The 15,534-nt window shown below is 44.3% G+C and overlaps 1 protein-coding gene across 1 annotated transcript in view; it reads right to left on the bottom strand.

Annotated features, from left to right (window-relative positions):
* The window catches only part of TTLL6 (tubulin tyrosine ligase like 6), a 35,174-nt gene extending 34,746 nt beyond the window's left edge, over positions 1-428 (bottom strand). Inside the window, 1 exon segment of the mRNA XM_032617477.1 lies at positions 328-428. Within this exon segment, the coding sequence (XP_032473368.1) occupies positions 328-428 (101 nt within the window).
* Between the last annotated feature and the right edge of the window lie 15,106 nt (positions 429-15,534).

The following is a 15,534-nucleotide window of genomic DNA, read 5'->3' as shown; positions in this document are numbered from 1 at the left end:
TGTGCGAGAAAGGTCCTGGCATGAGGGTCTTGAGAATGAGAAAAGGGTGTGAGAATATTTTAGCAGTGAACTCAATATGGGGCGTGGAAGAGGGTGAGCGATACCTAGACCTGCTGAGAAGCGGTGGGCTATGGAGCCGAGAGGAAGCGGGTGCGGTGCGGGTGGCTTTTGCCACCTGGTAGAACGCCACCAGGGAGGGCAGAGGGGGTAGCCCTGGGGCACTGGGCACCGTGGGGGCCAACGGGGACACGTAGAACCTGGTTTTCAGTGGGGAGGCACTAGGAAGCCGCGGCCTGGGGACAGCACCGAGCTTTAGGGCGCTCTTACCCGCGATTTTTACTCTCCCGTCTCGGCCCCGCTCTGCCACCCGTACCGCTCGCAACCACACTTGTGGGTCCACTGCTCGAAGGATTGAGACACGCTCCCATTGGCTGCCAGACAACCCGTAACCCCAACCCGCGCCCCTCCTAACTTGGGGTCTGCCCGGCCCTCCTATTTGCATATAGGGCTTTCCAGGCCTTCGACTGGCCCCTGCGGTAGGCTGACATGCGCGCCCATCCCGCTCCCCAATTAACCGCTCGAAGAAGGAAGCGCCCGAGGTCGCCCCGGGAGACGCCAAGGACGCGGGGACGCCGGGCCGCGCTCCCAGCGCGCGAGGCGCGACTACCGCTCACCCTACACAGGTCCCCGCCCTCCCCGGTCCGCCCCGCCCCCGCGTCCGCGTCGGTCCGGGCCCGCGCCGTCGGGGCGTCGTGCGCAGGCGCGGCTGGAACGTCCTGGCTAACGCAGATCAGCAAGTCTACCTCCGGAGCTCCGGCGGCGCGGGTGGCGCCGAGCTAGGGGCGCCTTGCCCTTCGGGCCTCTGCGGAGGATAAAAAGCCAAAACCGGGAGCAGGAGGCACCTTGCAGAGAGCACTGGATTGAGATCTAAGTCAAGATCTCAGGTTGCTTGTGTAACCTCAGGCAGCTGACGTGACCTGAGGCCTCGCTTCTTTAGCAGTAAAATGGGTATCACAAACCTGTGATGAACAGCTCAGGCTTATTGAATCATGACATCTCCTCAGAGCGTGGGGGGTCCTGGCCCTTGCACTGAACTGGCCAATAAGAGAGGGCCGCCCAGGGCTCAGGGGTCTTGGCTTCTCGAAGCAACACCTTGACTGTCCTTAGGTGGAGAATCAGAGTAGTGACTGGATTTAAATAATTGTGGTTTCCTAACGTTTCCACCTGTCTAAGCTCAGAGTCCTGCCTGCAAAGGATTGGCAGCCAGTAGGGCCGTTTCTGCCTGGGTTGATTCAGGATTGGTGAAAGATTGAACAAAGGATAGATGTTAAGGTCTTGAACCGTAGTGATTTGGAGAAACTCCCTTACGGATTGAGCCGAGGAGTCTTGCTGCCTGTGTCCATCCCTCTTCATTCTTGAAATGTTTCCAGATGCTTAACTTGATGCCACTGAAATGTAACCGCTCCTGTAAAAAAAAAATCATTTAGTCCCAAGGAGTAAGATTTATGTAAGATTTGTATCATTACTCTCCACTGAGGGTAGAGCTCTTTTCCAGCAGTTGAGGGGAGACATGTAAAAAGGAGAAACAAGGCCATCTCAGAAAACCTGTAGTCGAAACAACTAAGGGAAGAGGCAAAGTCCACATCTCTGATGTGAAGCATGTTGGAGTTAGTCCAGGAGTGTTTCTTAGAGTATGTGAGCTTTTAGCAGATTCATTGGGAACATTCTGGTCAGTGACTATGCCCAGGACTTCATGCTATGCTGTGATAGGATACTGGAGAAACAGCAGGTGAAGGGACTAGAAAAAAACCCTTCAGGATGGTTTTTACTTTAAGGTGGAAACATTTGAGCTACAGCAGATGCAAAAAGAAATCTGAACTTTCCTTATCTGAATAATGCAGAGGTTTACAAGAGCCAGCGGTTACAACCCAGCAACACCCCCACCCCTCCAGGGAGACCTCCAGTCAGGGAGGCACCATCCCGGGATACACGGATATTCCAAACAAACTGTCTAAATAAGTCTCATCAGAGCCTTCCATCCTTTGAAGTCTTGAACACCCCCACACACACCCTTATTAAACTGATGTATAAACCTTAATTCCTAGCTATCGGGGGAGTTACTCACTCTAGACTGCTCTCGTATGCATATAAACTGTTACCTTTCAGACCTAAATTGGTAGAGGAAAAGATTTCCTGCCAACACAGGACACTGCCCCTTTACCTGCTGATCTGCCCAGGCAGGAGGATAGAGGCAAAGGCATAGCTTAACCCGAAGCAGACACTGAAATCCTGCTACGTGGTACTTAAATTCACACTGTAGGGCCCGAGGTGGAACCAGCAGCCCATCTGCTGCTCTTCCAGAAAACTCTCTGCCATCCTGTCCTCTTCCCTCTTCCCTTTTCCCTCTTCCCTCCAGGTGGCCCTAGGCCATCTTGCCCTTCCCCCTCTCCAGGGCCTCGAGGACCCAGGTGACCATCATTGACTTGTCACTCAGCAGATGCTTCCCTAAGACCAACTGTCCCAGCTTGGTTCCCCTCCCCCCATCCTGCCTCGTTCTTTCCCCAGTGTCCTACCAATCTGCTCTGGCAAGCTCACACTTTGGTCTCTGGTTCCTGTGGAGTGATATTGTGATGGAAATGAGGGAGAGGATGCAGGAGGGAGCTGCAAAGATTTACAGCTTCCAGAGGGCTTCCATTAAAATCCCTGACAACGGGTTATTTATGAGAGGGTTGGCTGCAGTGGGAGCTAATAGGCCAGAGCCTGGCACTGCTGTCCTTTCAGGGTTGATGACAAGAACAAACACAGGATGAATAGTAGAGCTGCCCCCACTGTAGAATAAAGCAGGCTTCGACCCCATTGGGCATCCTCTCCAGGGCCAGAGAGTGACAGCCAGGAGATCTGAGAGCATCAGCGATTTGTAGCAGACAAACCGGAAACAGAAAAATACACGTGACAAATAAGTGAGGGGTTTTCTGAGCCTGGGTATGAAGGTTGAAGCAGTGTGTTGGAGGGTCCTTCTGGTCGTTGCAAAATGTGAACTATGTACCCTCCTCTGAGCTCCAACTCAGAGGAAAGATTGTGTGAAAAAAATACAGGTCTGAAACTTTTGTTTTCACTTTTGTGCCTAAGGCACCCACCTGACTAAATAAATAGTAAAACAATAACAAACCCCTCAGAAGGTTGTTTACAGTTGACACACACTCTCAGTTTGAGATGCTTCCTTTAAGTAATTAATGAAAAAAGAGAGAGTCCTGCTTTTGCTCCCCTGAACCAAGGTCCCGCCTCGAATCACTCTCTTCCTGTGCCAGTCAAAAGAAAGTCTTGGTATATGTACCAGGGAGGAAGTAGGGAGTTGAAATGCTGCCATGTATTAGGGAATGTTATAGAACTGTGTCCAATCACAGAATCAGAAGTCTTGTTAAATCAGAAGAGATCTCAAAGACCCTGGTATTTCTCTTGTATTCAGATGAGGAAAGTGAGGCCCGGAAAAATATGGTGGCTTGGCCAAGGCCTTGCAGGGTTTCATAGAGAACTGCTCCTTCCTTCACACATTCTTAGTACTGTTATTGGTGAAACAGAAAAAGAAGTTGCTGTCCAGCACCTCTTTTGATGCCTCCCATTTTGGTATGTATCTGGTGGGGCTGAGAGAGCCCCTGGGAATGGGGTTACTTGACGAGGGCAATGGAGCTTCCAGGCTTCTGGGTTTTCTTTGGTTTTTTTGTTTTGTTGTTTTGTTTTTAAATTTATTTATTTTATTTATTTTTGGCTGCGTTGGGCCTCTGTTGCTGCACGGGCTTTCTCTAGTTGCCACGAGCAGAAGCTGCTCTTCGTTGTGGTGCACGGGCTTCTCATTGCGGTGGCTTCTCCTGTTGCAGAGCATGGGCTCTAGTTGCGTGGGCTTCAGTAGTTGTGGCTCGTGGGCTCTAGAGCGCAGGCTCACTAATTGTGATCAGGCTTGCTCCGCGGCACGTGGGATCTTCCTGGACCAGGGCTTGAACCATGTTCCCTGCATTGGCAGGCAGATTCTTAACCACTGCACCACCAGGGAAGCTCTCCAGGCTTCTGTTTTTATCTCGTCCTTCTTCATCTTCCCTCTGCCTTCTGGGGAAAACAGCTTTCCTTGAAAGGAGCTATTCATGGTTGTTTTTAGGGCACCCTTTTCTTGGCATAGATGCTCTTAGAAACAAGTTCCATAGAAAGTGCCCTGACTGCAGCTGAAATAACAGGCACATTACTTGAACAATTTCTATGAGCAAGGCAGTTTGCTGGGTGCCATGGGAGACACCCAGACACATGCACTTATAAGTGCACTGCATGTAGCAAAGGATCCTCTGCAAAGTTGCCTTTTTATTTTTCTTCAAAGTGCTTGGAACACTCATTTCCCACCAACACTCCTTTTTGGTGGGCCAAACAATATTTATGTGTGTGACATGGGTATATAGTATGGATTCCTCTCACTTACACATTGCTGTCATTTTATAGGGTAAAAATAGTAATGATAGTCAAATTCAAGAATTACAAAGCAGTTAAATAGATGTAGAATCTTTGCTTTTTAAAAGTTGTTTAGGGAATTCCCTGGCATTCCAGTGGCTAGGACTCTGTGCTTCCACTTGCAGGGGCATGGGTTCAACCCCTGGTCAGGGAACTAAGATCCCACATGCTGCACAGCACAGCCAAAAAAGAATATAAATAAATAAATAAAGTTTGTTTAATGCATAACCTAAATATTCAATGGTTAGAGAATGGGGAAGTAGACTGTGGTAGAATCACTTATGTAACAACAACCAAAAAAACCCCAAAACCAATCATTATGAAGTTTTACAGCAGTATAAAAGAATTTTTTACCTAATAGTAGTAAGTGAAAAATAATTTTATAAAGGCTGTGACTATAATTATGTCAAACATGTATTTGTTTGCATTAAAATTTTGAAATACTAAGAGAATGTTCACCAAAAACGGTAAAACCGGGGCTTCCCTGGTGGCACAGTGGTTAAGAATCCGCCTGCCAGTGCAGGGGACATGGGTTCGAGCCCTGGTCCGGGAAGATCCCACATGCCACGGAGCAACTAAGCCCGTGGACCACAGCTACTGAGCCTGCGCTCTAGAGCCTGCGAGCCACAACTCCTGAAGCCTGGGCGCCTAGAACCAGTGCTCTGCAACAAGAGAAGCCACCGCAATGAGAAGCCTGCGCACTGCAACGAAGAGCAGCTGCCACTCACCACAGCTAGAGAAAGTACGTGAGCAGCAACAAAGATCCAATGCAGCCCAAAATAAACAAAATAAAATAAATTAATTAAAAAACAAAACAAAAACAAAAAAAAGGTTAAACCATGACCCATACTGGCATAAAAGTGAATGCATGTTAAAGATGTTATTTAACTTATTCACTGAAGATAGATAGTCAGATCGTTCAGCTGGTTCAAAAAAAGCAGTACAATTTGTCTGATGAAAAGAATTGCCAACACAAATAATCAATAACCAAACTATAATAGGAATATAAAAGAGTTGTATTGGAGCCAACCAGGAGACAGCCTCTCAAATAACTCTGAGGAACTGCTCTGGAGAAGCATGGTTTTCAGCACAGTTTTATATCTTGTCAGAACAAAGAACATCAAACAAGTCAAGGATACATTCCTTCAAGGTTTCCAGGAAAAAACAAAACAAAACAGATCAACATGTACACAGCAAGTCAGTATGGCTGCAAGTCAGCACCTGGGAAGGGAGTCTTATCATCAGAAGAGTACCAGCACTGGTGTCCCAGGAACTTTATTTTAACATGGATATTCTTTACTTCTGGTCAATGTCCCCTTTTCTTTGATGAGTAAAGCAGATGCATAATGTATGTTTGATAGGCCACAAATGGTCTGTATTAGTTAGCATAAAATTCAACTTAAATCATCTATAAGCCAGAATGACATCCCCATACCTCTATGTGAAAATTTCTTCCATTATTTCCCGCTTTTGATCGTAAATCTTTTTTTTTTTTTTTGAGGTACGCGGGCCTCTCACTGTTGTGGCCTCTCCCGTTGTGGAGCACAGGCTCCGGACGTGCAGGCTCAGAGGCCATGGCTCACGGGCCCAGCCGCTCCGCGGCATGTGGGATCTTCCCGGACCGGGGCACGAATCCGTGTCCCCTGCATCGGCAGGCGGACTCTCAACCACTGCGCCACCAGGGAAGCCCAAAAGCCAGTAGTATTTCAGATAAAAAGTCACAAAAATCATAATCACATTTACCAATTAGTCAAATCCCACGTAGTTGATGTTTGTTCTGCTTGAGTTTAGTTTTTCCTTTAGATTTGTTGACCATGCCTGGTGATTGAGGATGATGGTGACAGTAATCATTTTAAGAAGTTTGTAAGATTTTTTTAAAGATTCCTATGATTGGGAATTCCCTAGAGGTCCAGTGGTTAGGACTCTGTGCTTCCACTGCAGGGGGCACAGGTTCGATGCCCAGTTGGGGAACTAAGATCCTGCATGCCATGTGGCATGGTCAAAAAATTAAAAATAAAAAAAATTTATTTTAAAAGATAAAAAGAAGACTCCTATGATTTGCTCAGTGAAATGGGTGCCTCGATCACCGGAGACTGTGGAAAGCATACCCCACACGGAAAATACATTTTCTAACAGTTTCTTTGTCCTTGGGAGGATGTCAGCTTTGCAGCAAGGGAAGGCTTTAACCCATCAAACAAAAAGGGGGTTGCCAGGGAGCCAGGAAGAGCCAAGCAGCTGTATTGGGTTTCCCATAGCAGCCCCAACTGTTTAATTTACAGCTATTGTTTACCCATCTTAATTTCTCTGATTTGGGAGCAGACTGTTGTCATGTTACAAAGACATCAAGATGGCAAAAGTCTGACAGCAAGGGGTTCATTTTTGCAAAAGCAGAATGGACTTTATCTACACGTGCCATAACCTTTACAGATTCTGTTGTTGTTGCCTTTGTATGAAAGTCAGCTAGAGCATTTCCCAAATACTTCGGTTCAGTCCCTTTAGTGTGAGCCTCAATTTTGATGACTAATGACATTTTTATGTGAGGACATATAAGACTTCCAGGAGGGACTTCGCTGGTGGTCCAGTGGTAAAGAATCCACCTTCCAATGCAGGGGACACAGGTTCGATCCCCGGTCAGGATACTAAGATCCCACATGCCACAGGGCAACTAAGCCCGCCAGCCACAACTACTGAGCTTGTGCGCCTCAACAAGAGAGCCCACGTGCTGCAAACTACAAAGCCAACGCTCCCTGGAGCCCACATGCCACAACTAGAGAGAGAAAACCCACACACCACAACTAGAGAGAAGCCCCCGCACCACAACAAAGACCCCACATGCCACAACTAAGACCTGAAGCAGCCAAAAAAAAAAAACACTTCCAGGAATTTCACATAATTTCTGGAATGTTTATAATATATATTTATATAGGCATAACATAAAGGAGGCTTAATGTTACCTTTTATTTGACAATGCTTCCCATGTAATTTAACATAACAAATAAGCCCAATTAGTTTAATATCTCCCTTTGAGACACTTTAGGACAAAATTACTTTCTTTTCCCTTAACAAAATTCATTTCCATTCCTCATACCATTTTTTTCTGGCTGCATTGGGTCTTTGTTTTTGCACGCAGGCTTTCTCTAGTTGCGGCGAGCAGGGGCTACTCTTCATTGAGGTGCGCGGGCTTCTCATTGTGGTGGCTTCTCTTGTTGCAGAGCATGGGCTGTACGCACGCGGGCGTCAGTAGTTGGAGCATGTGGTCTCAGTAATTGTGGCGCACGGGCTTGGTGGCTCCATGGCATGCGGGATCTTCCCGGACCAGGGATCGAACCCATGTCCCCTGCATTGGCAGCTGGATTCTTAACCATTGTGCAACCAGGGAAGTCCCTCCTCATACCTTCTTTTACTTAAAACACACACATATTTTCCTTGTATACTGAAACGTTTCCCATATTATTTCTAGTAGCTTTAATTACATGTGTATTATAATTTTTAGCCCTTAAAAAACCTTAGTTGCTAGATTAAGAAACCAAGAAGCAAGCAACTGTGAACTGTTTGTCATACCAACATTTCCTGATTGGTGAACTTATGAATATATTTCCAAACCTCTAGAAACATACATTTTCTCTTCCAATAAACCCAAACATCTAAGAAGACAAAGTAGGTAAACTTAGACTTGCTTAGCAATTAATGTTTTAGTATTTTATCGTAATTGGAAATGATCTGAATATTCAATGAGTTCCATTATTTAAATTAATTTAGCAAAACCCAAAAATCTGGAGAACCTATTTTTAAGTAGACATACCAGGGAGATCCCTGGTGGTCTAGTGGTTAGGATTCTGGGCTTTCACTGCTGTGACCTGATCAGGGAACTGAGATCCTACAAACAGTGTGGTGTGGCCAAAAAAAAAAAAATAGACATACCATAAAATGTAATTATTCTCGGGACTTCCCTGGTGGCACAGTGGTTAAGAATCCACCTGCCAATGCAAGGGACACGTGTTTGAGCCCGATCCAGGAAGATCCCACATGCCATGGAGCAACTAAGCCTGTGTGCCACAACTACTGAGCCTGCATGCCACAACTACTGAAGCCTGTGTGTCTAGAGCCTGATCTCTGCAACAAGAGAAGCCACTGTAATGAGAAGCCCGTCCACTGCAACAAAGAGTAGCCTCCGCTTGCCACAACTAGAGAAACCTCACGAGCAGCAACAAAGACCCAACACAGCCAAAAATAAATAAATAAAAATTTAAAATTAATTAATTTTTAAAAATGTAATTATTCTTAATCACCTAAAAACTCTTATCCTATTTGTCTCTATTTTATTACTTATGAAAATATCATCATACCAAGTTAATTTTCTTGTTGACAAGTTTTATAACAGAGATAACATAAGTTTATTGACTTTCAGTAAACCCAGGCACATTAAAAGTATTATACTTAATGTTGATGACTCCAAAGACATGCCTGTATTAATAAAACCAATAACTTAAACTTGTTTTCATTCATTAAAGATTAATCTTAGATCATGTGATCCTTTAAAAATTGGGGTTAGTTTTTCATTACATGTAGAAATATTTGATTTGTAAGTGCTTACTTTTAAGTCAATTAAATAGAGCTCTTTTACAAATTAATTTTGATAATATCATCTGAAGGTAGAAACATCATATTTATAACACACACACAAGACACACGTACAGACAGATAGACACACACAGAGATCTCATAGTTTTCTTGCTTGAGTTTAAAAGGCCTCTCTCCTCCCTTTCTCCCCACCTGCCTTTTGTTTTCAATTTTAGTTTCCAGTAATTGAGCCAAGGCTGTAGTCTCAGGCAATGTGGGCTGTGTTTGCATTTCAAGGACATGATAAGAGTTATAACTTCAAGTTTCTCCTAGGAGTACTTTTGTTCTCTCAGGGTAAGAATTTTGAAAAGATGTTTTATCAAGCCAGATTTCTTTAACTGCACATGCAAAAAGCAGTTCTGGAATGTCAAAAGAGCTCCATCCTGGCCATTTTAGGGTTAGATAAGTACTTGCAAGTATTGGCTCCGTAATTGTACATGAAGCCAACAGTTCCAGTGGGTCGCTGTCTGTCTGGGAGCTGATAGGTTTTAGAAGCATAGTTTCCCACTTTTTTTTTTTCGGTACGCGGGCCTCTCACTGTTGTGGCCTCTCCCGTTGCGGAGCACAGGCTCCGGACGCGCAGCCTCAGCGGCCACGGCTCACGGGCCCAGCCGCTCCGCGGCATGTGGGATCTTCCCGGACCTGGGCACAAACCCGTGTCCCCTGCATTGGCAGGCAGACTCTCAACCACTGCGCCACCAGGGAAGCCCTCCCACTTTTTTTTTAAAGTTTAATTTTACTATAAAGTACACATCTTTCCAATTTTAAGCTACATTTTTTAAAAAGGTCAGCTGACATAGTTCACTCCAAAGTTCTTTCTAGGTCCTTTGCCTAGAAATTCTCCCTAGGTCCCTGCCTAGGAATTTTCCCCTAGGTCCTTTTGTCTAGGAATTCTCCCTAGGTTACTTTCACCTAGAAAATGAACTGTTACCCCCTTAAGACTACGAATCTTAAGATAACAGCTCAAATAAAAGTGACGGACCATTACTTAATGAAAGGATATCCAGACATCAGGAAAAACTCACCAAAGCATCTGAAGAGTGCTGTGAAGCAGGGGTGGAGGGTGGGAGTCTCCTCAGGGGGCTTGGTACCAAGCACCAGCACAAAGTAGCATCCACGTGACCTCAGGCCAGTTTTTCTGATATCCTGCCAAGAACTCCAAGCATTGTCGATGTAAATAATTAATAACCAAACTATAATAGGAATAGAAAGGAGTTGTAGTTCAGCCAAACTGAGGACTATAGCATAGGACAGACACAGCCCCTCAGATATCTCTGAGGAACTGCTCGGGAGAAGCATGGTTTTCAACACAGTTTTATATCTTGTCAGAACAAAGAACATCAAAAAAGTCAGGAATACATTCCTTCAAGGTTTAAAAAAAAAAAAAAACACCAGATCAGCACATACACAGCAAGCAGTATGGCCTTGACACCTGGGAAGGGAGTCTTATCAAAGGAGTACCAGCATTGGTGTCCCAGGAAGGGAGGCGTGTACTTTTTATTTTTAACATGGACATTTTTTACTTCTGGTCAATATAACCTTTTCTTTGATGACTAAAACAGATGTATAATATATGTTCGATAGGCCACAAACAGGCTGTTGTAGTTAGCATAAAATTCAAGTTCAATCATCTACAAGCCAGAATGATTTCCCCATACCACAATATGTGAAAATTTCTTCCATTAGAGTATTGAAAGGAGGGACTTCCCTGATGGTCCAGTGGTTAAGAATCTGCCTTCCACTGCAGGGGATGCAGGTTCGATCCCTGGTCGGGGAACTAAGATCCCACACATGCTGGGCAACTAAGCCTGCACGCCACAACTAGAGAGAAGCCCACACGCCACAACGAAGAGCCCGTGCGCCGCAACTAAGACCCAAATGCAACCAAATAAATAAATAAATAAATACTTAAAAAATATATATGAAAGGAATTGCAAGCAGAGGTAAAACTGATTTTTTTTCCACAAGGAAAGGAGGGAAAACACATCAAGCCTCTGTCAGACAAGTCAGAAATTACTTGTCCACAAATTACTTAAAATTTACCGAATTGTGACAATAGTTCCCGTGAAATCAATTTGAATCAGCTAATTAAAGGAAGGGTGTGCAACACACACATTTTTCTCTACGATGGCAGTCCTTAAAAACATGGGTGGGATTATAGAATTTTTTTTAGTTTATTTAATGTAATTTTAAAAAACAAATATATCTCTCCCCAATTTTTTTTTAACATCTTTATTGCCAAATTTTTAACAGGACATTCCAAAGCACTTTAAATATTAACACCCCCTGAAGTGCTTAGTAGGTGATTTGATTTGCCAGAGAACATTTTAGAAACGCATGGTTAATTTGAGGCATACCTGGCTCCTGTTTCTGTCTCTCTCTTTTTTTTAAAAAATTTTATTTATTTATCTGTTTGCGCCGGGTCTTAGTTGCGGCATGTGGGCTCCTTAGTTGTGACAGGCAAACTCTTAGTTGCAGCATGCATGTGGGATCTAGTTCCCTGACCAGGGATCAAACCCAGGCTGCACCACCAGGGGAGTCCCTGGTTCCTCGTTCTCCTGAAGTTTATAAAATACCATACTTGACCTAATTAATAGTCTCCTTCTTCCAATTGATTACTCATTCCTTCTCTTTCTCAAACCTGGGCATACAAGCTATCTCTGCTTTGCAAGTCGTCAAATTGCAGAGTCTCTAAATGGTTACAGAGACAGCAAGCTTTAGTGATAAAAATTCCTCTCACCTTCCTTTTCCATGGAGTCGAGAGTCCAAAGGCCAGAGGAGCCATTGCTACTGTACAGGACTGGGCAGGGCTGGAGCTGAGGGCAAAGGTGAAAGTAGCAGCAGCTACTTGGGCACCTTCTCCTTCCCAAAGTCCACACCCCTGCCACCCAGATGCTGCAGATCTGCACTAGCCAGGACAATGATCACGTAAGACCTAGTTAAACTTACATTAAAAGAAAAAATCCAGTTTCCAGTTGTAATAGCCACATTTCAAGTGTTCAATACCACACGTGGCAAGTGGCTACTGGATCAGATAGTGAAGTAGTGAACATTTCCATCATCGCAGAGAATTCTACAGGACTGCACCACTGAAGATGACCACTCCCTCCTTCCATCTCAGATTTCTCTCCTATCACTTTTTCTGCCTGCCACGTTTGTTATTCAAATAATCAAGCATCTGACAAAGACTGTCTCTTTGACCAAACTCCAGTTAGGTGCCTCTGAGCACTTTTCTCAACTTGGTCTCAACATTGGCTTCTGTGTCTAATCCTTGCCAAGTCCAGTTTTAGCAAAATCCTAAGTCAATTTAGAGGGAATCCCCTACCCCTGATATCTGATCCATCCCTAGCTTGCCCTCAGCAAAAATCCTATTTAGTCAGTTTAGCAAGAATCCCCACTACCCTTGGTGTGTCCTCTTGGTAATTTTTCATCTACTGACCCCCTCACTCTGCTTAATGGCTATAAATTCCTACTTGTCCTTATTGTATTTGGAGCTGAGCACAATCTCTCTCCCCTGTTTTAATGTTCCTATTGTAACAGTTCTGAATAGTCTTCCTTACCATTTAACAGGCTTCAGAATAATTTTTTCTTTAACACCTCTTCTATGAAACCTTCCTTCTTGCCCCTAGGAAAAATTAATTCTCTTCTATCTTAGCACCACGTCAATTCCTCTTCTAAAGCCAATATCGTGGTATTAAACTCATTTATGTGTTTTTCGTCCCTTATGGATTACTGAACTCTCATGAAAAGTATAGTGAGTATAGTAAGAGTACACTTGAGTCAGAATGCTGGGTTCATAGCCTTCTAATGGCACTTACTAGCTGTGTGAGCTTGGGCAAGTAACTTTATTTCTCTAAGCCTCAATTTTATCATCTCTAAAATGGGGATAATAAAAGTGCTTCTCTTATAAGAATTAAATGAGATAACCCACTGTGTCAGGCACAGACAAATTACCCCAAACCCCAGTCTTTGTTCGACTCCATACCTGGAAGTTGAAGATAAAAGTGGAAGATTTTCTCTGTAGGTCTGAATGTAAATTCCCATTTCTTCAATATTCAGTTATAAAGGGTTGTACTTGCAGGCTTCCCTTGACACTTCTATTGGAAATAAGTAAATCAGACTAATTAACCTTTTTTTTTATTCTGTGCTGTCAAATTTAGCTCTCCAAGCTATCAACAAAACAACCTATTGATAAGACAAAAGTGAGTTTATTCTTACTGCAGTAAGGAAGACTAGTATCTTGACAGAGTTGTAATAGTGGCCGACAGGTGGCAGGACAAAGTAGTAGTATTTATTGAGAATTTGAAGATTGGTTGGAGGCGGGGTGGGGGTGGGGGCGGGAATCTTTCAGTGCAGGTGCGGGGGGCGCAGGATTTGATTAGAATTGGGCAAGGGTCATGATATAATAGTTTAGGACTGGAGGGCACAGCAAGGATTTTGAGGCCAGCGGTTCTAAGAGTCTTGGAGTGTACAGAATTGTCAAGTGATACTTCCTATTGAAAAGCTGATGGTTCTTTTAGGAAGTTCTTAAAATGAACAATGGATTTATTTGCATTTTTAACTTCCAGGCAAGAGTGTTAATAGTTGTCATATTAACATAGACAGTAAGCTGCGTGTGTGTAGGAGGTGTCAGTTCTCAGTGCTTTTAAGAAAGCTAAGTAATAAAAAAAAAAAAAAAGAAAGCTAAGTAAAATTAATGGAAATATATCCAAGATTCTAAGGTCACCCCTGTAGATAGAGTTTTAAAGGGAAGAGTATTATTTTGGTAACTCAGAAGGTGATCCGAACTTTCAGTAGAAACCCCACTCCCAGGTTTACTCATCATTGCCCACCATCCTTTCATCTCAGTTGAGTGCCACCAGTCTTGTGAGAAGGCAGGATTAAGAATGCTCACTCTCCTGCCTGAAACCTCAAGTGGCTTCAGGGGCATAAATCCCTGGTTAGATGACATGGAAAACTTTCTCTCCAGATTTAGACAGATGCTACTCCCTGGAGAAGGGGCACTTCTGAATTTAACCTTCCATAGACAGCATGTTCAGTGTTAAGAAATAATTATCCTGGGCTTCCCTGGTGGCGCAGTGGTTAAGAATACGCCTGCCAGGTCTCCCCTGGTGGCGCAGTGGTTAGGAATCTGCGTGGCAATGCAGGGGACACGGGTTCAAGCCCTGGTCTGGGAAGATCCCACATGCTGTGGAGCAACTAAGCCCGTGCGCCACAACTACTGAGCCTGTGCTCTAGAGCCCATGCTCTGCAACAAGAGAAGCCACCGCAATGAGAAGCCTGCACACTGCAATGAAGAATAGCCCCCACTCACTGCAACTAGAGAAAGCCTGCACGCAGCAACAAAGACCCAACATAGCCAAAAATAAATAAATAAATTTATAAAAAAAAAAAAAAAAAGAATATGCCTGCCAATGCAGAGGACATGGCTTCGAGACCTGGTCTGGGAAGATCGCCCATGCACCACAACTATTGAGCCTGCGCTCTAGATCCCGCGAGCCACAACTACTGAATCCTGCGCCTAGAGCCCGTGCTCCGCGACAAGGGAAGCCACCACAATGAGAAGCCTGCGCACTGCAACAAAGAGTAGCCGCCACTCCCTGCAACTAGAGAAAGCCTGTGTGCAGCAACGAAGACCCAATGCAGCCAAAAATAAAAATAATAGTTTTTTTAAAAAGAAATAATTATCCTGACACTTGATAAAACAGTAAAAGAGACTTTAACCAGGACTACTGCAATAGGGGAGAGAGATTGCACTCAACTCCAAATACAATAAGGACAAGTGGATAGAAAATTACTAAGAGGAGACATCAAGGGTGGGGGAATTGTTGCTAAACCTACTTACAGGATTCTTGCTGAAGGCAGGCCAGGGTCTGATCAGATATCAAGGGTGGGGAATTTTCTCTAAACTGACTTAGCAGGATTCTTGCTGAGTTTATTCTTACTCCGATTAGAAAGAGCACTACATTAACAGAGTTAACACTAAAGAATAATTTCTTTCTGGAGGGGTAATGATGAAACACAAACTGGGCTACCCAGGGAGGCTGCTGGGTCTCCTTTAGGGGCAAGTGGGAGGCACGATTAAATGACAAAGAGATTCTCATCTATAAGATTCTTAGTGAAGTATTACGTGGAGCAGGAGAAAAATGAAGATGACCTCTCAATGGTCCTTCAAATGTATGGAGTTTTCACTCAGGTCTAAAAGAAAAAAAAATTTTTTTTTAAAGGAAGGTAAATGGCTCTTTCTAGGGAAAGAAGTAGGCTCCTTGGAATGTGATCTTTGCTCCAGACTGGGGAAAACCATACAGGGCTGCGGAGCAACCCTGGGGCCCAGTCACCTAAACACTACAAGTCCCCAAAAGCACCGCGGTGAGGGCGGGGCTTGCTGACCGTTTCGACGTAGCGGGCGGGGTCAGACGGGAC

Source organism: Phocoena sinus, chromosome 20 (assembly GCF_008692025.1).
Source record: "Phocoena sinus isolate mPhoSin1 chromosome 20, mPhoSin1.pri, whole genome shotgun sequence".
NCBI classification, from domain to species: Eukaryota; Metazoa; Chordata; class Mammalia; order Artiodactyla; family Phocoenidae; genus Phocoena; species Phocoena sinus.
Note: the sequence above shows the minus strand (reverse complement) of the source record. Positions and strands in the feature narration are given on the sequence as shown.